The following is a 26,146-nucleotide window of genomic DNA, read 5'->3' as shown; positions in this document are numbered from 1 at the left end:
CTGGTTTAAAGGCATAAGGGACAACACAATCAACAAGCAATTAAAGGATTAGTTCACTTCAGAATTAAAATTTCCTGATCATTTAATCACCCGCGTGTCATCCAAGATGTTCATGTCTTTCTTTCTTCAGTCGAAAAGAAATGAAGGTTTTTGAGGAAAACATTCCAGGATTTTTCTCCATATAGTGGACTTCATTGGGGTTCAACGGGTTGAAGGTCTTGCACTGCTCGGTGATGCACCATGAAAACTTTCAAAATCGTCCAACATTGTTGTTTTACCTTTTTTTGTAAAGGCTGTTTGACTTAGTCTTTGCACGCTTGCTTTGTTGACACTGGATTGGTACTTCCGCCTACATCACATGTGACCTTTCCAACATGATTACGTAATGCGTGGCGCATCGCAGAGCAGTGCAAGATGAGCATTTATGGTTAAAAAGTATATAATTTTTATTTTTTTTAGAAAATGACCAATCATTTCTCTAGATAAGACTCTTATTCCTCGTCTGGGATCATGTAGAGCTCTTTGAAGCTGCACTGAAACTGACATTTGGACCTTCAACCCGTTGAACCCCAGTGAAGTCCACTATATGGAGAAAAATCCTGGAATGTTTTCCTTAATTTCTTTTCGACTGAAGAAAGAAAGACATGAACATCTTGGATGACATGGGGGTGATTAAATTATCAGTAAATAATCCTTTAAGTCACACCAAAGTTATTTCATAAGTTTAATTTAAGTGAATTTTCTGTCACTCTTAGCCTGTATTTCTCCATTCATGTCATGCTTTTGGAGCTTAATGAAAATGTAACAAGCTAAAGGAAGGCTTTATTTGTATCACAGTGAAAAAAGGGGTAATTAAAATACTATACAACATGACATTACACAATATTGCTTTTGTTTTGTTACTGCTGATTCTCATTCAGTTTTTCTGAGAAGGCTCTGCCTCTCTGGCCTTGGAGAAAACGCCCCTGGTTTCTACTTTAGATGAAAATAAACTCGTCATCCGGTAACGCACAATGACTTTATGCTATTAGTCAAGTGTTCTGAGAGGATACGCTGGAAAACAGCACAGTTAGTCACGTTGCCGGTCAAGCGGGAAGTCCTTGAAGCGTGCTAATCTCTTTAAACGCTCGCAGGATGAATAGTTTAACAGCATCACATTTTGACATCCTAAATTCTGAACCTTTATTCATGCAAAATAAAGCAGTTCTTCCTGTTGACTTCTTCATTTAGATTTAATAATCGCATATCAGACAGCACAACAACACGCCCTTTCCAAGAAAATAGTCGGTTTTTCAGGCCATGACTTCAGGACAGACCTCAAAAACAAAACAAGGCCGCTCATCTGATCTTTGCATTGGAGAAACAGCCGTGCAAACAGGAAATGAGGCACAAACAGGGCCTACAAGCGGACAAAGAACATCTTTGAGGACGAGAAGCCAGTGTTTCCCCTCGAAGGTCCTCTGCCCTGACTGAAACCCACACATTCCCAGAGTGGAACGGGCTTTTCTTAGGAACTCAAAGCTTGTTTGTATCTCACATCTGCTTGACTATTCAGCTCTGCGGGGAGAGACTGGCTTCTTATCAGAGTACCGCAGACCTAGTCAGCCCATCATATCCGTGCTGGAAATACGCTGAACTTCCAGTAACCGCCCTCACCCTGCGAGAGATCCTGCTCTGCTGCTGAACGGGCCTATGAATATATGCATAATCCTCTTGAGTGACTATCAAGCCCTTCTTCTTCACCCTCCTTCTCCTTCCTCCTCTATCAAGAGGTCAATCTCTCAGCATGCTGCTGATAAATCAAATTTCATCATTAGGAGATGCAATAAAAGCATAAGATTCGCAACAAGGCTTCCACAGATGCTGCAACTCGAAATGGCGACACTATCTAATCGCAACATGATGTGTTGATATGACAAGGTCACCTAAAACCATCTTCACTGACCTCAGAGTTTTAAATCACATGAAACGCATCTAACCCCAAAATCATGTTAAATATAATATTAAAAGGAATTGAGGTTTTATTTTCATGACAATTAAACACATTTTTGCAGACATTTTACTTTTCAGCTTTTGTAATTCCCATTACTCTTAATTTTAATTAATGTCATATATTAATGTTTTAATGCATTACAGTAAATAAAGTTAAATTATTTACAACAAAAACTTGCATACACACACACACACACACACACACACACACACACACACACACACACACACACACAGTTTTTTTGCATTAAAGTAATGAGAATTTGAAAGGGAAATGGGTTTAATTGTCGTGAAATTATATATATATTAAATGACATATTAATGTTTTAATGCATTACAGTAAAAAAAAAAAGTCATTTAAATTTGTTACAACAAATACTTGCATGAAATATAAATGTTTCACAAATATATATATAGTTTTTCGCAATAAAGTAATGAGAATTTGAGGGGAAAATGGGCTTAATTGTCATGAAATTTTATATATTAATAACATATTAATGTTTTAATGCATTACAGTACAAAATGTCATTTAAATTAGTTACAACAAATACTTGCATGAAATATAAATGTTTCACAAATATATATATAGTTTTTTGCAATAAAGTAATGAGAATTTGAGAGAGAAATGGGCTTAATTGTCTTGAAATATATATATATATATATATATATATATATATATATATATATATATATATATATATATATATATATATATATATTATATAATGTAGGGGGAAATGTGCTTTATTGTCATGAAATTGTGTCATTTTCTTCATGCAAAATCCAGAAATACATCTGAAATATCACTTGAACATGTTCTTTGCAGGTTTCCCTCAAAAGACTTAAAAAAAACCCGAACATACAACCACGAGGGCCACAAATAAAGTCAAATATTCCCCTTTACAGAATTTGCCAATATCATCCTTAACAACTGACGGATGAATACATTTCCATCAAATGCTTCCATCTTGTGTCATTTTCTTTGTGCAAAATCTACAAACAAGGCTGAAATATGGCTTGGACATGTTCAGGATGGTACATGTGAAATGCATGGTGTGAGATTAGAGAAGGCTTTAATGAGGAGTGTCACACAAGGTGCGTTAATTCAGCACTGTGACTTTTGACCATTACAGGTCGGTAAAGTAGATTAACCACTGAAACCATACATCAGAGCAGGCAGGCAGGGCTGTGAATGTATATTCCCATCAGACGAAAATGCAGTGACGTGCATGAGACACGCAAAAACTTGTTCAAATAGAGGCCTATTTTTAAACTCGTGGGACGGGTTTCATTAGGAGGGGGGAAAGGTGTGATAAAATTGTGAATGAGCTGCTATAATACAATAAAATTAAAAGCTAACACAACAAAAACACACCCATCGGAGGCGTGCATTTGATTGGAAGGGAACAAATGACAGCTATTCTTTATGGATTAGTTTCATGGAAGTGCTGCTTTTGGACACTACTCTGTCGATCATCACAAGTCCATCATCATATTTATTTTGACTATTGTTGTTATTACTTCTACAATAAAAGTGCAAAATGCACCGTAACAGTTTCCGCAAACACATTTAGACTTTAAAGCCCCACTTTAAAAAAACAGGCCCACAATTAAAGTGAAATAAGATGTTTACCTGTTTACGATTATACGACGTCCTCACTGTGTGGCCAGAATTTGCAAAAATCATCCTCAACAACCGAATATCCACTGACGGATGAATAAATTTCTACCAAATGCTTCTATGTCGTATGTTCTTGCGTATCCAGGAGGGTAAAGTTGTGTTTGTGGCTCTATAAACCATAGAGACCGAGCTGTGCTGTCATATAGTCTCACTTTGACGTATCTTTAACACTGAATTGTCGAGGGGGAGAAATATTATGTCTCGCGGAAGGGTGAGCAGCATATATCCCACGGACGCTCGCTGTAGTCGGCTTGCCCAGCCCGTCTGTTCCGCTCAGTTCATTGATCTGCGGTGACTTCTCCACAGAACTACACCTCCCACTATGGAAGAAACCACTGCGCTGTCTTTAGAGGGGGGGATGAGCACACAAACAACACTTAAATCCTCAAAAACAGCCTCTTCGCTCAAATAACAATGCAGGTTGCATGTGAAGTAGGCATGTGTACATTTACATGCACTATGTACCGTGCACAACATTCTGGTTCCTGAGCGAGAGGATATGACATTACATCCAACCCCCCCTTTGGCTGCTCTTGGTTTCCTTTGGCTCACATACTTCACATTCCTGAGTGAGGCCATCAGGTTTTGTGGTTTTACAATTTCATATGTACTATATGGACTGATTTGATGTGTTTAAGTCGAGAAGCCAAACTGAGTGTAAATGACATAAACATGAATGCCAATGAAATATAGATAGAAATATTCTAAAAAAAAATTTGCTATTGCGTGTTATCTGATTGCAGGAAGAGCTACAACATGTAAGCCGACTCTCCTCGGCGGGTGTAGTAGGAGTAAATCCTGCGAAAACATGTTCAGGACACACTTAAAGGGATATTTCACTCAAAAATGAAAATTATCCCATGATTTACTCTCCCTTAAGCCATCCTAGCTAGGTGTATATGACTTTCTTCTTTCAGCTGAACACAATCAGAGTTATATTAAAAAAATATTCTGGCTCTTCCAAGCTTTATAATAGGAGTGAATAGTAACCAAGATTTTGAAGCCCAAAAAAAGCACATCCATCTATCCATTATAAAAGTACTCCACACGGCTCTTGGGGGGGTTAATAAAGGCCTTCTGAAGTGAAGCGATACGTTTTTGTAAAAAATAAATAAATAAATTATGGGATCATTTTCATTTTTGGGTGAACTAACCCTTTAACCTTTTAAAAAGAATAAAATCAGAAATTATATTTTACATATAGAAAATTAAGAATACTTTTAGGATCATTAAGACTTTTTTTGCATTTTCATGACAATTAAACAGTTCCACTGTGAATGTTTTACTTTTTGTAATTAATTAAATTAAATTGTATTACATATAATAAAATAAATACAAATAAATGTATAAATGACAAAATATTAAAATGATAAAAATAATTGTATTAAATTAATTGAATGTATAATAAATTAAATGTATTTTGTATATATACACACATGCATATATTACATTTAATTGTATAATATATATTAAAAGTGCTATTTAAATAAAACATTATTATTATTAGAATTATTATTATTATTATTATTATTATTATTTATGGAGCCCTGCACATGACATGCAGGGAAAAAATTAATTTGTGCGCTCGATTTACTATTCTGTTCCCTCGATTTATAAATCGTGCGCACGATTTACTATTTTGTGCCCTCGATTTATAAATAGTGTGTACAATTTACTATATCGTTCCCTCAATTTGTTAAATCGTGCGCACGATTTACTATTCTGTTCCCTCGATTTGCTAAACTGTGCACACGATTTACTATTTTGTTACCTCGGTTTGCTTAATAGTGCGCACGATTTACTATTTTTCCCTCGATTTGCTAAACTGTGCACACGATTTACTATTTTGTTACCTCGGTTTGCTTAATAGTGCGCACGATTTACTATTTTGTGCCCTCGATTTGCTAAACTGTGCGCACGATTTACTATTTTGTTACCTCGGTTTGCTTAATAGTGCGCTCGATTTACTATTCTGTTCCCTCAATTTGCTAAACTGTGCACACGATTTACTATTTTGTTCCCTCGGTTTATAAATCGTGCGCACGATTTACTATTTTGTGCCCTCGATTTATAAATAGTGTGTACAATTTACTATTTCGTTCCCTCAATTTGCTAAATCATGCGCTCGATTTACTATTCTGTTCCCTCGATTTGCTAAACTGTGCACACAATTTACTATTTTGTTCCCTCGGTTTATAAATCGTTCGCACGATTTACTATTTTGTTCCCTCGATTTGCTCAATAGTGCGCACGATTTACTATTTTGTGCCCTCGATTTATAAATAGTGTGTACAATTTACTATATCGTTCCCTCAATTTGTTAAATCGTGCGCTCGATTTACTATTCTGTTCCCTCGATTTGCTAAACTGTGCACACGATTTACTATTTTGTGCTCTCGATTTATAAATAGTGTGTACAATTTACTATTTCGTTCCCTCAATTTGCTAAACTGTGCGCACAATTTACTATTTCACTCCCTCGATTTGCTAAATCCTGCGCACAATTTACTATTTCGTTCCCTCAATTTGCTAAACCGTGCGCACGATTTACTATTTCGTTTCCTCAATTTATAAATTGTGCTCACGATTTACTACTTCGTTCCTTCAATTTATAAATCATGCGCATGATTTAGCCTACTGTTTTGTTCCTGCATGTCATATGTGGGGCTCCATAATTATTCGACTCTACCAGAAATGTTACCAGTCAAAGAAAAGGAGTTCCCAAACTTAATCCTACAGAATCCTATGGTTATTCATCAGAAGAAGCAAGAATTCTGTTTACAATACGCTTGGCAATGAAATTAACAATCCATATGAAATGAAAAAAAAAAAAAAAAATCTGAAAATGACTATGAATCTGAATATGACATTCCTCCAATCCACTGGTTCACATCTAACCTAAATCTGCTTCAACAACAACAACAACAACAAGATTTAAAAATTAATCCAGTGCAATGATGACATTAAATTTCAAACGCATAAAACGGCAAACCGTCCTCAACATAAAAAAAACTTTGTTTCCAAGAAAATCAATGATGTTTCTGTGCTACTGATGTCAAGTCTTCGATATCTGGCTGAAATCAGGGTCGTTTCAATGCGTAGGCGAATTAAGGCGGCTGCCTAGGGCGCCACCAGCTGGAGGGGCGCCAATGAGCGCTACCTCGCCCATTTAAAATGTTAACATAACGACCCTGCATTTTAGCAAAAATTCACCACATGCCAAGTACATATAAGCAGCTGTGTTGGCATTATTTAAAAGCACAAAATAATTTTGACATGAAGCGAATACGTTGATCGGGCAGCGATTGATGGGGACAGAGAAAAATGCTCAGTTAGAAGTCAGTAAACTGAAAGACAACTTATTTATATAATTTTTTTTTTAAAGTATCAAATCATTGCTTGTTTTTAAGTTTTGAAATGATCAGAAACAACCCTAACTGAATACTTAATTTAAACCTGTTTTAGAATAATAATAAAATCATCATCCAAATGAAAGTATGGGAATGATGTAGTGACACAAATAAAAACTTTCCATTCATAAACCGACTTCCTGAGGTGCATTATGGGATGCTTTTAAACGCTAGTGAAGGAGGAACACGTGTGATGAGCACTTGGTGCTCACTATACCTTCACTGTATCTGCTGCAAGTGCAACTATTCAATTTATACACAATTAGAAATAAAAACGTAATTATCTCAATGCACAAGCACATCATGTCTTTCTCCGTCGCTCTCTCTCTCTCTCTCTCTCTCTGAGGCTGTGATGAATGTAAAGCACGTTCTCACACCTAAACACTGCATTTCCTGTTGTCTTCTTAAATAACTTCCACTGAGCTCATCAGTTTTCGATTTCAGTCTGCCGTTTTGAATATAAATTTGATCTTAGAAGCACTGAAAACACCTTGTGGTATCAATAATCCCCAGCCATGCCTGATCGTGCTTAGACAGCAGTTTACGTCGGATAGTTAGAATGTAAATAGGTCATTTAAAATCCCACAGAGAGCATAAGATCTTTGCCCTTGGATCCCATCCTTTTCCTTTTTTGTGCAGAAAAAAAAAAAAAAAAAAAAAAAACAGACTGGAAAACATCTGCTATTCAGGACAGAGCAAACATGAGAACGTCAATGCAAGCCACAGGTTATTATCTTTCATCAAAGCAGCATCAGAAAATTGCAAAAAAAATAAATAAATATTGCAAAAAAAAAAAAAAAAAAAAAAAAAAAGATAAATATGGGCCAAAAAGGTCACTGTAGTCATATTTCACATGTTACTTTTGAAATGTTTGTGGTTGGTAAAATTTAAAGGGTTAGTTCACCCAAAAATGAAAATTCTGTCATTAATTACTCACCCTCATGTCGTTCCACACCTGCAAGACCTTCGTTCATCTTTAGAACACAAATTAAGATATTTTTGATAAAATCCAATGGCTCAGCGAGGCCTCCATTGCCAGCAAGATAATTAACACTTTCAATGCCCATAAAGCTACTAAAGACGTATTTAAAACAGATCATGTGACTACAGTGGTTCAACCTTAATGTTATGAAGCGACAAGAATACTTTCTGTGTGCCAAAAAAACAAAATAACAACTTTATTCAACAATATCTAGTGATGGGCGATTTCAAAACACTGCTTCATGAAGCTTTACGAATCTTTTGTTTCGAATCAGTGGTTCGAAGCGCCAAAGTCACGTGATTTCAGTAAACGAGGCTTCGTTACGTCATAAGTGTTCCGAAATTTCAATGGTTCACGTGACTTTGGCAGTTTGATACACGATCCAAATCACTGATTTGAAACAAAAGATTTGTAAAGCTTCATGAAGCAATGTTTTGAAATCACTCATCACTAGATATTGTTCAATAAAGTCGTTATTTTGTTTTTTTGGTGCACAAAAAGTATTCTCGTCACTTCGTAACATTAATGTTGAACCACTGTAGTCACATGAACTGATTTAAATATGTTTTTAGTAGATTTCTGAGCATTGAAAGTGTTAATTGTCTTGCTGTCAATGGAGGCCTCACTGAGCCATTGGATTTCATCAAAAATATCTTAAACTGTGTTCTGAAGATGAACGGAGGTCTTACGGGTGTGGAACGACATGAGGGTGAGTCATTAATGACAGAATTTATTTTTGGGTGAACTAACCCTTTAATAATAATAATAATAATAATAATAATAATAGTTAAAATTAGGGCTGTAACGATATGCGATATGAAACCGAAATCGTGATACGCAGGTCCACGAAATGTAGGATGTCAAATGTAGCCGGGCGGCAGGCGCGCTCATAATGGGATCATAATGGGATCAACGCGGTCGCGACGCGCATGCAATTCTCAACTTCTCAGAATGCCGCAAGCGCACCGCAGGTCGTGTGACAAGAATCAACCGATCAGCTATGGCCTTTCCGTAACAAAACATCAAAAGCTCAGCCGAACAGCTGATCATAGCTGTTCATGGTGGTTTTTATATCTTATCTCCATCAATATATCTCGTAGTAAAACTAATGCAAGGGCTAGAAATCATTTATCCTTTGCAGAAACATCCTGATCCTCTTGGAGAGCTCAGTTCATGGTTGCATAGCAACGACCGACGCCACGGGAGCGCAAGCGCTTTGGAAAGAAGGAGAAGCGGTGCGGCCGCGCCGCCCTTCCACGCGTTTTTAGACGCGATATGTGAACGGCCCCTATTCATAATTCTAAGTTCATGTTAAATTTAAAAAACATTTTTCAGTGACAGACAGCCCTATTCAACTGTTAATTTGAATACAGAAGGTTTTTATTAAAATTTTATATTTATTTATTTTATTGAAATGTGATCTTGTATGTACAACAAGGAAAATTATTGAAATTTGTTCATGTTTTTTTAATAAATCTTGTTTGAATTTCAGTTTCATTTTGTTCAAAATATCGTGATACGTATCGTATCGTGAACTCTGTATCGAGATACGTACCGTATCGTGACCTGAGCGTATCGTTACACCCCTAGTTAAAATAATAAAATAATAATATTTTTATTCAGCAAGGATGCAGTAAATTAATCAAAAGTGACAATAAACACTAAATTATAATGTTACAAAAGATTTCTATTTGAAATAAATGTTGTTCTTTTGAACTTTCTATTCATCAAAGAATCCTGAAAAAAAAAAAAATGTAGCACAGTTTCCACAAAAATATGAAGCAGCACAACCGTTTTCAACATTGATAATAATAAGAAATGTTTCTTGGGCAGCAAATCATCATATTAGAATGATTTCTGAAGGATCATGTGACACTGAAGACTGGAGTAATGATGCTGAAAATTCAGCTTTGATCACAGGAATAAATTACATTTTAAAATATATTCATATAGAAAAATTGCAATAATATTTCACAATTTTAATGTTTTTACTGTATTTTTTATCAAATAAATGCAGTCTTGGTGAGCAGAAGAGACTTCTTTCAAAAGTGTACTTAATAATGTAACTTGTGATTAGTTTAATGTCTCTGCAACAAACATTGCAACAATCTCTAGCTATCATTTACTGCCTCAGAGGTGAATATTAAATATTGAACTAATATGAAGTGGTTTTTTCACACACAAAAAACAACAATTACATCAAAATAACAGTATAAAGCTGTATAATCAAACATAGGGACCTGCAATTGTTTACTATCAGAGCATTTACTATATTATGCTCCCATGTGTGTCACTGACCCTCAGCTTAATTATTCTGCTATGCAATTGGATGTTTTCAAAACAGTCAAATTGATATGGATATGTTTACATTGTTAAATAGGTGGAGGGGTGGAATAATGGTGGTTTTCTGCACTCAAAAGGACACTCAGGGTCATGACAGTGACCTTCTGCCACCTTTCGCTCTGCAGTGTACGTGTTTGTATGAGTAATGCCAGCCGGTCACAAGCAAATGAGGTGACAGAAAGGGCCGATTCAGCAAAAGCATAGGGTCAGAGTGCAAAATTAAATGAAAGGACAAAGGAAGAGTGAGGAAAGGGGTGGCCATGCAAAATTGCCTTGTGCAAAAAAATTGTGTAAAAAAAAGTTTTAACTTATTTAGTATTTTAAATAAGTTCAAAAATGTATTTTATTATATCAAATGATATCATCCTCTGACATCACTCTGTCACAGACACAGTCACATGACCAAAATGGATAGAGAAAGGAAGCGTTCTGGGGTGCAACTATAATGATAACAATAAAGATATAGTTCTAAAAATCATTCTAAATGTAACAGAATAGCAGAGTCTATAATGATAACAATAAAGATATAGTTCCAAAAATCATTATAAATGTAACAGAATAGCAGAGTCTATAACGATAACTGCAGCTGATGATCGATAAAAACATTGACAGCCAATCAGAATCCATCCTGCTTTCAGAACTCAAGCATTTAAAGGGGCAGACGACAAAACTGCAGAGAGCGCCTAGAATAAACAGAATGATATTGTGCATTGGTGCGGACCCTGATATAGTTATCATTCTTGGTGTGAACGGGCCTTAAGTTTTGAAGTTAAATCAACATTTAAAGGGATAGTTCACCCAAAAAAATGAAAATTATCCTATGATTTACTGACTTTCTTCTTTCAGATGAACACAATCAGGGATATATAATAAAAATTCCTGGCTCTTCCAAGCTTTATAATGACAGTGAACAGGGGGGCACGATTTTCAAGAATGCATCCATCCATCATAAAAATAATCCATTCGACTCCAGGTGGTTAGTAAAGGCCTTCTGAAGTTATTTTAGCTTCCGGCGGACGACCATACACAGAATGCACAAGTCGACTTGAGCCACAAGAGTAACCTGACGCGATGTATGACGCAGGATGTAGGAGTATCGTAAGTTTAGACGCCTCTCGCAGTTCCTCCTCTTCTCTTATATCAAAATTAGGGCTGCACGATTAATCGCATGCTATTCTCACGCGCATTTCGTCAGTAAAGCCGGTTCCCTGATTACCGCTAAATCGCCATCACCTGTTTTTAAACGGAGCGCCTTTTAATAGACGGAGCCGTAGTTCACGGACAAGCCACGCAATATCGCGTTCATTATCGCAGGCGATTCATCTGCGATATGAACGCGATATTGCGTGGCTTTTCAGTGACCTACGGCTCTGTCTATTAAATGCCGCTTCATTTGAAAGCAGGTGATGGCGATTTAGCGGTAATCAGGGAACCGGCTTTACTGACGAAATGCGCGTGAGAATAGCATGCGATTAATCGTGCAGCCCTAATCAAAATCCTCTGACATTTCTCTTTAAAAATTATCGTTTTAGACTTCCAAGTCATGACCGGTGTTTTGTTTTGCTCTATCCTCTGTGCTTCTGCGTTCGTCAATACGTCATGCATCGGGTCAGAGGTCACTCTTTCACCACAAATTGATGTGTATGGCCAAGTTATTAAAGTTTTAAATATGGATATTTCTCTTACAATAAGCTTCGCTTCAGAAGGCCTTCATTAACCCCTGGAGCCCTGGATTATTTTTATTTATTTTAAAATAGGCTATATCTCCGATTGTGTTAATCAGAAAGAAGATACACCTAGGCTGGCTTGAGGGTGAATAAATCATGTGATAATATTCATTTTTGGGTGAACTATCACTTTAAGGTTGTTCTCTGAGAGGGCAAAAGTGATTTACATTAATATCAGTTCATTGCCGAGAATATCAGACACTGAAAAAAATAAAAAAGACGCAGTATGTTTGTGAAAGAGCATTCGATTTACATTCGAGATAAACTGAGGAGATTGTTAAAAATGTTAACTGAGCCTCCCACCACCAAGCACAAACTTCATTAAAAAAAATACTGGGTTGAAAACAACCCAAGTTGGGTTGAAAATGGACAAACCCAACGATTGGGATGTTTATCCCAGCAGTTGGGTTAAATGTTTGCTCAACCTGCTGGGTCATTTTTATTTAACTCAACTATTGTTCAAAATTACTGTATTGCTTGCTTAAAATGTACCCAACATAGGTTGGAAATTAAAAATCAGACTACTACTAGAGGTGAACATTTATTAATAAGCAATTTAATAAATGTTTATTATTTAATCATTATTTATTAAACTTATTAATAAGTGTTAATTTAATTTATTAAATGTATTAATGTTAAATTCCAACATATTTTGGGTTTTTAAGTGAGCAATACAGTGATTTTTAAACAATATTTGAGTTAAATAAAACTACCCAGCAGGTTGGGCAAACATTTAAACCAACTGCTGGGTTTATCTATTTTCAACCAAACTTGGGTTGTTTTTAACCCAACATTTTTTTTAGAGTGTATTTATTGGGCTTTTATCCATCAGGAACTGATTGCATTGTAAAAACCAAGGGCTGAAATAAAAGGTCTTAGTGATATCATCCGAACAAGAAAGACGTTTTAGAGGTGGAACAAGATTACCAAGACAAATATTTTTCCTTTGGAATATCATGCACAGAAAGACCAGGAAATTGTGAATTAGGACAATTTCGGGACATTTTTGTTGACATTGCATGATAAACAACCGAGTCCAGAAGCAAAGCCAGTTAAGAACTGCTGGTTTATAATATCAAGGATGTTTAACAAAATCTAGAGGAGGTTTAATCCTACAGGAAAGCAGCCCACAAATCAGTCCTAAAGTATCCCTGCTTGACATGGTACAGCTGTCCGTGCTGAATGTGCAGAGAAAACAAATGAAGAGGAAAGCGTTAGCCTCCCCCACAGGCTATCAGAGCGACTATATATCACACTCTAACCTGCCAACATGTGAACACACATGCATGTGCATAAATCCATGCAAACTTACACGTACTCGCACATGCATGCGGTCACTTTCTTTGCTGTTGCTACTGTGCCTAAAAACACACATAAAAAAACAGGAGAAGCTTTTGAACTCCAATGCAACTCTAAAGCGCCACGTTAAAGAGAGTATGCAACTTGCCCAGACCACATTCTCGAAATTCTCCCTGCCTTCTGCTGTAATGGAGAAACATTTCAGCCCGTGACTTCCTCACAGAGTATCTATGTTTCGGTCCATTTTCAAAGTATAAATAAAATGTTGCAACTTCTGCGCTGTGCCGCCCTACGTACCTTCCTGCCCCTGCCGTCTGGCACGAATCGAGGGCCCCATCTTCTTGGTGGGGTCCACATTGTAGTCGTCAACGGCGACAGCTTCAAGTTTATCGCGGCAGGCGCTGGCGCACTACGAAAGCAGCGTGTTTACATGTGTGTGCGTCTGTCGCACAGGAAGACGCCTCCTTCACACGGATAGTCAGCGACAGAAGAGAGAGAGAGAGAGAGTATGGATGTGTGCAGGACTGTTTGGAATGAAACACTAGCTTACTACTTGCTGAATACTGCACAGTATGCACTTGTATTATAATATATACATTTGTATTTTATATATACATATAAAAATGACTTTTTTCAATCCAAATAAATAAAGAGTCAAGGAAACTGGTGTTAAAATTGTGGTCTGTATTCACTTCCAGTTCATTCACGACAGATTAGAAATGAAAGGTCATGTTGAGGGTATTGCAGTGTGGTTATAGTAAGTGAAATTAGTGATAACATGTGCCTGCATGATGAAAAGAAACCTAAAACGTTTCATAACCTGCATATATTCACCTCTGACATGGTTTGATGCTGCACGATCACCAAACAGTGAAGTACAAAAGAGAAGTTCATGTAGAGACTCCCTTATGGTAAAGACAGTTTTGCATAATGAAAATGTGCACTTTCATTTTGTTCAGTCGTGTTCGACAATCACTAAATGATCGCTAAACTTTGGCAAAGAAAATGCATTTATTTTTAGAAATTCTTAATTTTTGTATTTTAGAAAACTGAATAGTTAATAGTCTGGAAACAATATTTTTTTCCATCTTTTTTCTATTATTATATATAAATATGGGTCATTGACGAATAAGGTTTTTAAAAGTGTAAAAAAAAATATATATATAACAGAGAGATAATTTTGAAGTTTTATTAAGTGTTAACAATGAGATTATGTGGTTTTTATAATCAATTAACACTGCTTTTGTCATTTTTTACTAGGGCTGTCAAACGATTAATCGCGATTAATTGCATAAAAAAAAGTTTGAGTTTGCCTAATATATGTGTGAGTACTGTGTGTAATTATTAATTATTAATTAATAATTATATTATGTATATATAAATACAAACACATTCATTTATATATTTGAGAAATATTTACAAGAATATTTATTTATTTATATTTTTATATAATTTATATTATATATAAATAAAAATATTTTGTACATAACATATTTCTCTTAAATATATACATTAATTTATGTGTATTTCTATACACATATTAATTACACACAGTACTCACACATATATTAGGCAAACTCAAACTTTTATTTTGTATGCGATTAATCACGATTAAAAATTTGACAGCCCTATTTTTTACAAGATGGGCAAAATTTGTCACCAAAAAAGTCATTCGGTTTAACCAAAATTTCGGTTTCGGTTTTTGGAAATACAGAATGACGATATTTTCAAACAATGCTAACAGGTTGATATCTTGCTAGATAGCAAAAGGACAATCAAACATTTTATATTTAGTACAAGTTTTATTTTAAAATATTACAACATTTTCCATCTTTTACAGCGGTTATACCGAATGACCTGATGTTTCGGGACATGCACATGAGCAAATGAAAACATGAATTTTTCAAATAGATAAAAGAGAGTTAGTTACTTTACTTCACAACCATGTGGTCCAATTGAATGTGAAGTGCCAGTCTACAGCCCAAGCAAATGCTCCACTCTTCTCCACAATGGAAACCCAGTGAAATTTAAATCATTCTAATAATTCCAATATAAGTGAACACTGAACACTATTTAAAAAAAATCAATCATGCCCCGCTTTCATCTTATTGCAAAACACATAAAATAACTAATTTCAACATTTTCTCTCTTGATCCAGCCATATGCAATGCATGCAGGGAACTAACAAGCACTGACCAGTTTAAGTTAAAGCAACAAAATTCATTCATGTATTCCCAATGCAAATGGATTAAATAAACTTCAATATTAGATATATTTAAGTGGACTGAACACAGTGAAATTAATTTGAATTATGATGATTTAGCTCATTTTAATTAAGTATTTGAACAAGAAGCAAAAATCTATTTTTCAGTGTGTGTAGATAGACAGATAGATAGATTGATAGATAGATAAAAGATTTAATACACACTTATTTTACACATTATTTATAGTATGTATCTAAAATATGTGGCCCAATATGAGTTTTTCAATGCTGATATCTAAAAATAATGCTGATGTAGACGTAATGCAATTTAGTGAGACATGCACAAATTTGCGGAAATGAAACAAACTTATTTTACACAAGATTTACAAAAAATGTAAAATAAATTGTTTATTCATTGTCAAGGCTATTGGCAGGTTTTGAAAATGACACATAGGGAAAAAAATGGTCAAAAACAGGATCTCAGATCTAGATTTTGGCAACATTCAAATGAGTAAATATTACTTTGACTTTGAGTAGCCTGTTTTAATTGGCAGTCCAATCAAAAAAAGATGAAAAATTAGCAGACCAGAAGATAATTTGGTGCACTGCTCAGAATTTATCCATCTTATTTTTCAGTTAAGAGCGGGAGCGGCCATTTTAATGGTGTCATTTGCTTCCAGTTATTTTGAGCAGTACAAAACAGCTCGTTATGCTGCTTGATATTGCAAACTGGTATTTCTTACCATATTATCTATCGTTTCAATTATAAGCATGCTGGTTTGTAGAGCAAACAGTTTTACAGTATACAATATTCTTCTCATTATATAAATCAGAAGTTTTGCACCTTCACAGAAAACACCTTACTGCCGCATTGACAAATAAGGTGGATACGTGTAATTTATTTATCATAACAGCATGCTGCGATGAGCTTTATGAGCGTGGACAGCTTTTCTGATAATAACGGGAATGATCTAGTTGCGCCGCATGCATTCAGTATAGACAGGGATGTTAGACGTGTTAGGCTGTGGCCTTTAGCGTTGGATTTTACCTAAACTGGAATTGGAAAGGGGCTCTGAGAGAGATTCAGTAAAATGAGATCCTGACTTTAATATCATTTGTTTATTTGCATGACACAAAACACCATTTCACTCCTGCAACCCACACATGTAATTTTTAAACGATCGCAACAGATGAGACATTTCTCCAGAGTATATCTGGAGGTTAAAAATGACGAGGAGATGATTAAGAAATATCATTTTTGCATCGAAACCCGAGCATTAATAACGTCCTGTGAAATATTCATCTGATGAGTGTGTAAATAACTCTCATAATAACGCTTTCATATATTATATTATATTTTATATATTAAAATAGGTTTGTCTCCAATTTCTGATGATGAACGTGGATGAACCACATTCAAATTTTCTGAAAAATGGACAAAATAGCACTGAGATCTATATAAATGTCGAAACGCAGTCACACCCGCTTTAGCTTTTCCCCATTTTTCTTCATCGTTCCCATGTGTAAATGGTATAAAACAGTCCAGTCCACTGATACGCACACAAATATATCTTCCAGTATAGCAGAATCACTACCATACGGTCACACAGCACTATTCGACAGGCCTCAGATAGCCTTTTCTCCCCGCAAAACTATTTTTACCCCATTCGATCTTCGCATATTTACTTACACATTTACTGAATTGCCTGTTTACACAAAGTAACAAAGCAGGTCTATTAATACCAGACGAGTCTGTGTGGGTCCCATTGACCTTGTCAGTTAAGCTGAAGGGCTTTTCGAGCTCTCCGCCTGCGTTTGTGAGACAGGCCCTTGGCAGAGTGCTTCACCACCATGGTGGTTATTATTGTGAGCTGGTCCCTCATTTTCCTCATGTCAAAAAGTTCCCAGAATGACTATCGTAGGAGAACAATTGGAATTCTTTCAGCTCGGCTCACACATAATGAGCTGGTTAATTGTGTACATTCCGCTGCCAGGCAACTCTTCAGACTGTATTGTAAACATTGTATAGGGCTTTTTAAGGCCCTTCACAAAGGCTTTGTTTGCAGGCTCTGTGTGTAATGTCCAATGGCAGTTAATGTGCTAAAACCCACCCCTCGATCACAGGCTCATGTTGACACGGCCAGCCCACCTACAAGCCATGGAAATACTTCAGAGCTGGTGGAAAAATTGGCGCCTTTTAATTATTATTATTCATATTATTAACGACGCAGGGTCATTTTTGAACAATTATGCACGGGTGATAATGCAACAGCATGTCTCCCTCGACTTGTAAATTTAACATGAATAAATTTGTTACAGTTCACTTGCTTCTCATCATTCCTAGTCCAATTCATGCATTCTCAAGCACATTTAAATGCTGGAGAATCTCAAAAAAAAAAAAAAAAACATGTTTGACAGCAAAATGCAAGGAAATTAAGCTTTTTAAACACCATTTACACTTGTTGCATTGTGACATTAATCTCATGACAATTTAGCACAAATTCGCCCATAATTACCATTAACGCATTTTGATTTTTTTTTTTACTTATATTCTTGCTAAAAATTGCTGTAGATATAGTTATACTTATTGTTCACAACTGTAATTTTTCTCCTTCTCAATGCAACTTTTTGCACTTTCCGTTATACATTCCAGATTATATTTCCATTTTGCACATGCTATTTAAAACCCTAAACTATACTGACATTTGTACCTCATTGCCAATTTGCACAGTTCAATGACAATATGATTAAATCTAGTATAAATCACAAAATGTCTGTAATATTACAAATGCATTAGAGCATTGAATTTGGCAGGAAATGTGAATGATGCAAAAACCTTAAAGGGGTCTATTAATGCCACTTTTAAAAGATGTAATATAAGTCTCCGGGGTCCTCAGAGTGTGTATGTGAAGTTTTAGCTCAAAATACCCCACAAATAATTTTTAATAGCATATTAAATGTGTCATTTTTTGAGAGTGAGCAAAAACATTCAGTTTCTGTGTGTGTCCCTTTAAATGCAAATGAGTTGCTGCTCCCAAGAAGAGGGTGGAGTTTCAAGAGCTCGTGTTAGCAGTGCCGATTACCTCACGCAGACTCACTGAAAATGTCAGAAACTGTTCAGCCTTTTATGTTCAAACCTGATTCGGACAGTGAGAGAGAGATTCAAGAAGAAGTGACAACATGTAGAATGCAACAGGACGTTTCTGAATGGTTAGTTGATGAATTTATGTAGCTGATGTGGAGTTGATTACCTTCAAGTCATTGATTAGCATATTCTGTCATGATAATCTATAAATCGCTCATGTGGGAACTGTTGTAAGATCCCACAGAGCCAGAGAATATATGCTGCATGAAGACAGAACAGGTATAGATAGTTTAGTTTAATTACGGTTATAACTTATGTTGTCATCTTGCTTTTATGACATGCTATTGCATTTGTGTTACGTACTGTATTGCAATAACATGGCCTCACACCCTTTGTTGTGTGTTCTCGGGGGCGGGGTTTATGTAAATTTTAGGGTTAGTGATGTCACAAACCAGGAAGAAGGTCGTTGTAGTCCCTAAGAGCCATTTGTTGTAGTCCTTAAAAAGCTATTTCTTTAAAAAAAAAAAAAAAAAACTTTCACTTTGCAGATGTTGTTTATGCTCAAACAGCAACATTACACACTAACTAAAGTTAAAAAAGTGAAATCATAATCAACCAACGCTTAAAAGGGACAGTTCACTCAAAAATGAAAAGTTTGTAATTACTTAAATCACCCTCAAGTTGTTATAAACCTGTATGAGTTTCTTTCTTCTGTTAAAGACCTAAGAAGGTATTTTAAAGAATGTTGGTAACCAACATCCGACAGTTGACGGCACCCATTGACTTCCATAGAAGGAAAAAAAAAATACTATGGAAGTCAATGGGTGCCATCAACTATTTGATTATCAAACATTCTTTAAAATATCTTCTACTTTGTTCAAAAGAAGAAAGCAACTCATACAGTTTTGTGAGCAAGTAATGACAAAATTATCATTTTTGGGTGAACTATCCCTTTAATGGTCCTAAACAGAGGTGTAAATTATTTGAGTAAATGTAATTAGTTACTGTACTTGAGTATCGTTTTGGCTACTTTGTAGTTGTACTGAGTATCCAAAGATATTGGCAACTTTTACTCTCTACTTGAATACATTTTTGAGCAAGTAAATGTACTTTTTACTCCACTACATTTGTGATGAGTAATGCAATTACACATTACATTTTTCATGACACCTAACTTTTTCTGCAGCAGTTTGTTTCTGTTATAAATAATCGATTGAAGGTCATTGAAGGTACTATATCTTGTGCATTTTGCCTTTACTCACCCAAACTTGTCAACAAGGATACTTTACGTGAATGTGAGCGCATTAGCAGGTAGTTGCTGATCGCAGGTGTTTGATTTATTAGATGAGGAAATGACTGCAGCCGGTGATGAGGCTCAAACCAGCACATACAGTAGACTTTGACTTTTTAATTTTACTTAATGTTTTTTTTATCCGCTATATTGACAAGACCGTTTTGAAGGATATTGGTTTACTTATGACCTTTTTGTGCACTTGAGCTCAACTGAGACTTGAGAGTTTGTAGACGTTTAAAAGGTTGTTGTGTCGACCTTGACACAACAACCTTTAGGTGTAACATTAAGGTGTTTCAGTTTTATTTTGATTTTAGAAAATAAACTTGATTTCTCATCTCACAAATCAATTGTTTCTTATTTTCACTGGTATGTCTCTCAGGACTAGTGCATCTCTGAGCCTACAGTACATTCAGCATGAGTAAAATACTTAAGTACTGTTAAAATCAGATACTTTAAGACTTTTACTCAAGTCATATTGGAATTGGTTGCTTGTACCTTGTAGTGGAGTCATTTTCGATGTAAGGTATCTGTACTTTTACTCAAGTATGGTTTTCAGGTACTCTTTACACCTCTGGTCCTAAATATAATATGACGGAAACATGTTTTTGACATCCTAATTTCACCAACAATCACAATCAAATGCGCTCAAATTAATCGCATATAATTTGTTTGTTGTCTAAGCTGTATGTTAGGCTGTAAACAGCACCATATAAATGTGTTCTACCTTTCCGGCTTTCAAATAAAGACAAAAGCTGCTGGCTTCCAGCCTTGAAAGAAATCAAGCTGCTGTAATAATAAAATAAAAAAAGGCCGTTCCTCCCTTCCCTGTCAAGGCTTATCTTACAAAAGCATCTCAACTTCCAAGCTCCTACAAGGGCATGTGTCCAAAAATAGCAAAACAGCCAACAAACAAACGCTGAACAAGAAATGAAAATCTAATTACAAAAAATAAGAGATGAAGAAGATGAATGGTGTGGACTAAAAATGTGCTCTATTTATTCTGGCCACTACACTGTAGAGTTTATGGAGCATTTTACGGACTCTATCCTGTATAGCTGTAAGTACAGCAGTATTTGGAGTTTCAGGATCCTTTTGTATATACAGCTGGTGTGGTGAGAAATCAAGTCCCCTTGTTTTTTGCTTCCAATATCTGTTTCTAGTTTGTTTTATTATGCAATACATAGGCATTTCAAGCATTTGTTTGGGCACTTGATGTAAAAAACATGTAATGCAGGTTATAATTAGTCGAGACATCACGATAACAACATTTGATCAGGCATTACCCACCTGAGTCCTAAAGGAGACTCGATTCCTGGGGGGGATTCGATTTCTCGAAGTCGTCAACATGCTATACAACAACAACGCAAAGTTTCCTATCATCTCCTGTGCCATCCAGCTCTTCCCTGGCTCTCCTCCACAGCAGAATGACAGTTATCCTTCTTCATTTTGAGCCAACTGATACAAACTATAGCCACATGAAATCAAAATTTATCCCGTTTACTTGCTGGTCTTATTGTGCATGATTCTTCAGTGCATGTTAGTCTATAAAATCTCCTTTGTCATTGCAATATAATTCAAAATGTAATTCATTTGCTATGCATCTGAATCAACTTTCCTATTTGGATCACATCTTAATGACTCGGCATCTCCTCTTCAACCACCTGACTGCATATAACATCCTCTTACAATCCAATCAATTCCCGATGGATAAAATCAAGTCCGGTTTTAAATATGTTTCCCTCAGAAATACATCAGATTGACTTTATATGGGGCTGCACAATAATGGTTAAACTGATATTTACAATTATTTTGCTCAAAAAAAAAAAAAAAAAAAATTATATTTATGTTTATATATAATTTTATATAATTATATAACTATGCATGTGCATAGCTGCCAGATTGAGAAGATTAAAGGGGGGGTGTAATGCTATTTCATGCATTCTCACTTATTTACACTGTTAAAGAGTTGCATTCTCATGCTAAACATGGCCAAAGTTTCAAAACATGAACTGGACGTATGACGGAGTATTTTTGTGCCAAATACACTACTTCCGGTTTCGGTACAGGATTCTGAGAGTTTTTTCGAGTGTGTCCTGTATGACGTCAAAAGCGAGCGAATTTCCTTGTATAGGCACTTCTCCCTGATAAGCGTACACACATCACCCAGAGCAAGAGCAAGATCACGCCCATCAACACGTTTCGTTCTGGATACGGAAGCCGAGAGATTTTTCAGCAATGGCTGTGTCCCAATTCAGGGGCTGCACCCTTTGAAAGCTGCATACTTCAGTCTCATTTAAGAAAAATAACCGTTAGATTGCAACATAAGAAAGAAATTACAGTATTTTACACCTCACAGTGAATATCAGTCAATTTTATTACGGTTACTTTTCTTAAATATGACAATATTCAGCCTTCAAATGCGACCTCCGGAGGATGCAGCCTCCGAAATGAGACGCAGCTCCTGTCACCAAAGGAGCGACGGAGTTGTGCATGTATGTTTGTTTGTTCCCGGGATTTCGGTGATGAATATTTGTAAACAATTCCCAGTTCGGCGCTGGATTTGCAGATGAGTAAAGTAAAGCTGCATCAGATGTCTGTGTTGTGTTGGCAATCCGCGCGCAAGTGCATATAATGTAAACAACATGAATGTTTTTGTTCCCTTTTTATTCATAATGATGTCACAGCTTGCAGACGATTTCTATGCAAAAGCTGCGTGTGTTCATGACTCTTTTCCTCCGCCCACAGCACTGACGGCAGACACGCCTCCAAGAGCTCAGCTTTTTTTGGAAAGACTCGGTTTAGCGTATCTATCTTATAAATATGACAAAACTAAAGTCTTTTCGGAGATATGAAGGATGCATTGTTACTCTATATGTACTCAAGATTAACACGAGATTGGCAGAAACTTCGTGTGATACCCCCCCTTTTAAGTGGTGAGAAAATGTTTCCTTTTGAAGAGAAAAGTCCCATTTGGGGGGGGGACTTATTTTCTTGACACCTGGCAACCACAAGCAGGAAAGATAATAGAGGCTCGTTTCCAATGCAAGATTACGGAAATGTCCTAATAAAAATGAGAGTATAAAAAATAATCAGCTGTGCAAATATTGAGATGATTATTTTTAATTAATCGAGAGAAGCAGAAATTGCTATCACGATTAAAATACGATTAATGGTGCAGCCCTACTTTGATAAGAGTGAAATACGAGGCCTTGCTGGAGACGAGTGCATAAAAGCTCAAGATCTGATACTCATCTGAAACTCAGCAGAACTTTCATTCGCATCCATATTAACAAGGCAAACCAGCGAACACTACTGTGATGCTTTGACAGAAACAAGATTTATGTTTCCTCTATGTCACAAATCAATGCTTTTATAAAGCTTCATGCAATGTGACATGTTTTTAGAACTGGATTTTTGATAAATGAAACCCAATTAGTATAATATCCATAGTCTAGCAGTATGGATGATACTCCACCCAGTATTGATCAGCTGATAAACAGCAGCAACCTTCCTCTGCTTTCTATCTTTGATGCCGATTCTCACATTCTCCTTTAAAATAGCCACTTTTTACAAATTACCAGTCGACCGATATCATTTTTAATGGCAGATGCTGATTTCTAAAGTGGACGGTGCATGCATAAAAATAAAAACACTTTATTAAACAATATTTACTCATAATTGATACAAAAAAAAAAAAAAAAACAATCAACCAACTGGGAATGGTTATGGGCTGATGCCAAATGCTCTAAAAATGGCAAAATATTCAGCTGTCTGCACTAAATAAAACGAGAAATGAATATCTGTAGTGACAGACGATCAACACCAATCAATCAGTTATTATTTCACCTTCTAAAAGATTATCAGCCGAAGAACTCAAAGTTTTGTTTCTTGTAAATGGATAAAATATATTTCTTCTTTACTTGAGAGAGTGAATATTGAATGAGTTATTATTATTTTAAATATGCATTAATTAGATATAAAAAAATAATATTATTTAAAAATATTAATTATATCGTTTAACTTATTATACATAATTAATTTGATATCTCTAGATATCTGCATAAAAATTAATAAGAACAAATGTGTTTATTTAAATTAAGTCATTTTGATTTTTGTATCGGCATCGGTCCACCCATAATATTGCCCAATGAAACACCATATCGGTCGACCATAATGACTGTGTAAACAAACAACATATTTTGTCTTTTTACAATTACACAATGATCATTTGGTAATGCAAAGCACAACAATGATTCCCAAGTGGATAAACTATGATAAAAGACTAAATTCGCATTAGAAACGATCACAACAACAACACTAGTGCTGGAGTTCAGACTGACTTCAGCTGAAGCGATGTCATGTCACAGGAATTCACTGGCCGACACAACGAACAAAACATTTAATAACGCCATAAAACGACGACCACAAAGAGTTTAAACCAGCACTGAGTACACAACAGCAACGATTAGGTGATATCTGGATTTGACTGTTTATATCTGATAAAAACTCGATTTAAAATGTCCGCCCGAAAATCCCCTCAAGTGCGCTACAAACTTACAGCAGTGTCACTCGATCCATTTCGTGCAATATCCAATAAAACACGATACACAGCAGTCACATCTACAAAAGCGATATCAAACAAGAGGTAAAACTGATTTTCGTACCTTGGCTTGCAGGTAAGGGGGGTAATAGTAGGTATATTGGGGGTACATCTGCCTCCACACCTTGCCCATGAAGATTAGCGGTAAATTTAGACGTGGATGTCACTACTGTGTCAGATCTGAAATCCGGAGAAAAAACAAGACCGACCGCTGCTGTCGACGTCCAAACGCGGAGACTGGTGAGGTGGGCGGTGGAGCTGCAGTGGAGCAGAGCAGAGCAGAGCAAAACAGCCACCCTCCGGTACACTCAAACTCTGCTGGAAAGTCTGCAAGACAGACTAATGAACACCAACCAAACCCTGCACATTTAAAGCACCAGAGTAAGAATATTTTGATAAATGTTTTTAGATTTAAATATAGATTCACTAATAAGCCTATCTTGAATTATTAGCGACAATCTTTTAAATAAGACATTAATATTTGAACCAGGTCATCGTCATGACCATAAACGTGTTAAATAGTGGATACCAGGGCAAGTTGTTAGACGTTTTTAAATGCCAGTTACTGTTTGTGAGGGTGGGTTTATTTTTCAGTTTCAGTTGTCAGTTTCTGTAACCTTAAACATTTAGTCACCATCAAAATTCACAATTCTTGGTATTTTTATTGGAATATTGCAAATGATTTAGGCCGATTCATGCACATCATTATCTTTAAAATAAATCCATGTGCCCTTGTCAGGGTTGCCTGGTTTTCACAAAAAACCCGCCCAGTTGCTCCTCAAAACTAGCCCAATCACATTTCAGGGGGGTCCCACGGTAAAAATCGCGTTTCAGGGGCTAAATATCACATTATTTTGGGTCGATTCAACCCGCGGCAACAGTGTTAAAGTTGTGCAATAGACCTTATGTAGCCCCGCCCCTTTTCAGCGCTGCGCTCGTTGTCTTTTGACTTCCGGTTTGTATTTCCACAGCGATCTTACGTATTTATGAATGAACTGCTCATTTTAAAATCTCCCCGGTCTACTGAGATTAGTTAAGACATATGCTTTAAACATTACAATGCTCATGATAACTTTCATTAACTCTACAACAAGTAAATCCACTTCACCAGCTAATTTTTCTTCAACAGCGATGCCATAGAAATATACAGGGCTACCGCAAAAACGGAAGTTCAAAGACAATATTCCAAAGATGGCGGCGCGCTTGTTTCTCTGGAAAATAAGGTCAATAGAGTGCCTCAGGGATGACGCATTTTTGTAGGCAAAACCCGAAAGCCAGTTAGTATTTTAGGACTTCCGGTTCCAACGCCGTAAAGTCTATGGTTTTTTTTGAATGGGTTTTTGCTTAAATCGCCTGAAATAAGGTCTGTGGTTAACAAAGCCTCTAAATACTTTCACGTTTTGATCTATGACATAAAACACACCAGTTATAACCCACTTGTGATTTTTTAAACTTTTACTGTGTCTTAAAATCGGCGGTTGCTAACAAATTGCTAAAAGGGACTACTTCTTTTGGCGGGGACTTTAGACG

General features: G+C 36.0%; 1 protein-coding gene across 4 annotated transcripts in view; it reads right to left on the bottom strand.

Annotated features, from left to right (window-relative positions):
* The window catches only part of LOC125270770 (RNA-binding motif, single-stranded-interacting protein 1), an 85,335-nt gene extending 60,423 nt beyond the window's left edge, over window positions 1-24,912 (bottom strand). For 2 of the 4 annotated variants that reach the window (XM_048194694.1, XM_048194690.1), the window contains exon 1: window positions 24,681-24,912. In XM_048194694.1, the coding sequence (XP_048050651.1) occupies window positions 24,681-24,749 (69 nt within the window). In that variant the 5' untranslated portion in view covers window positions 24,750-24,912. Of the gene's footprint in view, window positions 1-3,625; window positions 4,336-13,731; window positions 14,436-24,680 lie in introns of those variants that run through there. The other 2 variants (XM_048194691.1, XM_048194693.1) reach the window with 2 other exon arrangements.
* Between the last annotated feature and the right edge of the window lie 1,234 nt (window positions 24,913-26,146).

This window comes from Megalobrama amblycephala, linkage group LG6 (assembly GCF_018812025.1).
Source record: "Megalobrama amblycephala isolate DHTTF-2021 linkage group LG6, ASM1881202v1, whole genome shotgun sequence".
NCBI classification, from domain to species: Eukaryota; Metazoa; Chordata; class Actinopteri; order Cypriniformes; family Xenocyprididae; genus Megalobrama; species Megalobrama amblycephala.
Note: the sequence above shows the minus strand (reverse complement) of the source record. Positions and strands in the feature narration are given on the sequence as shown.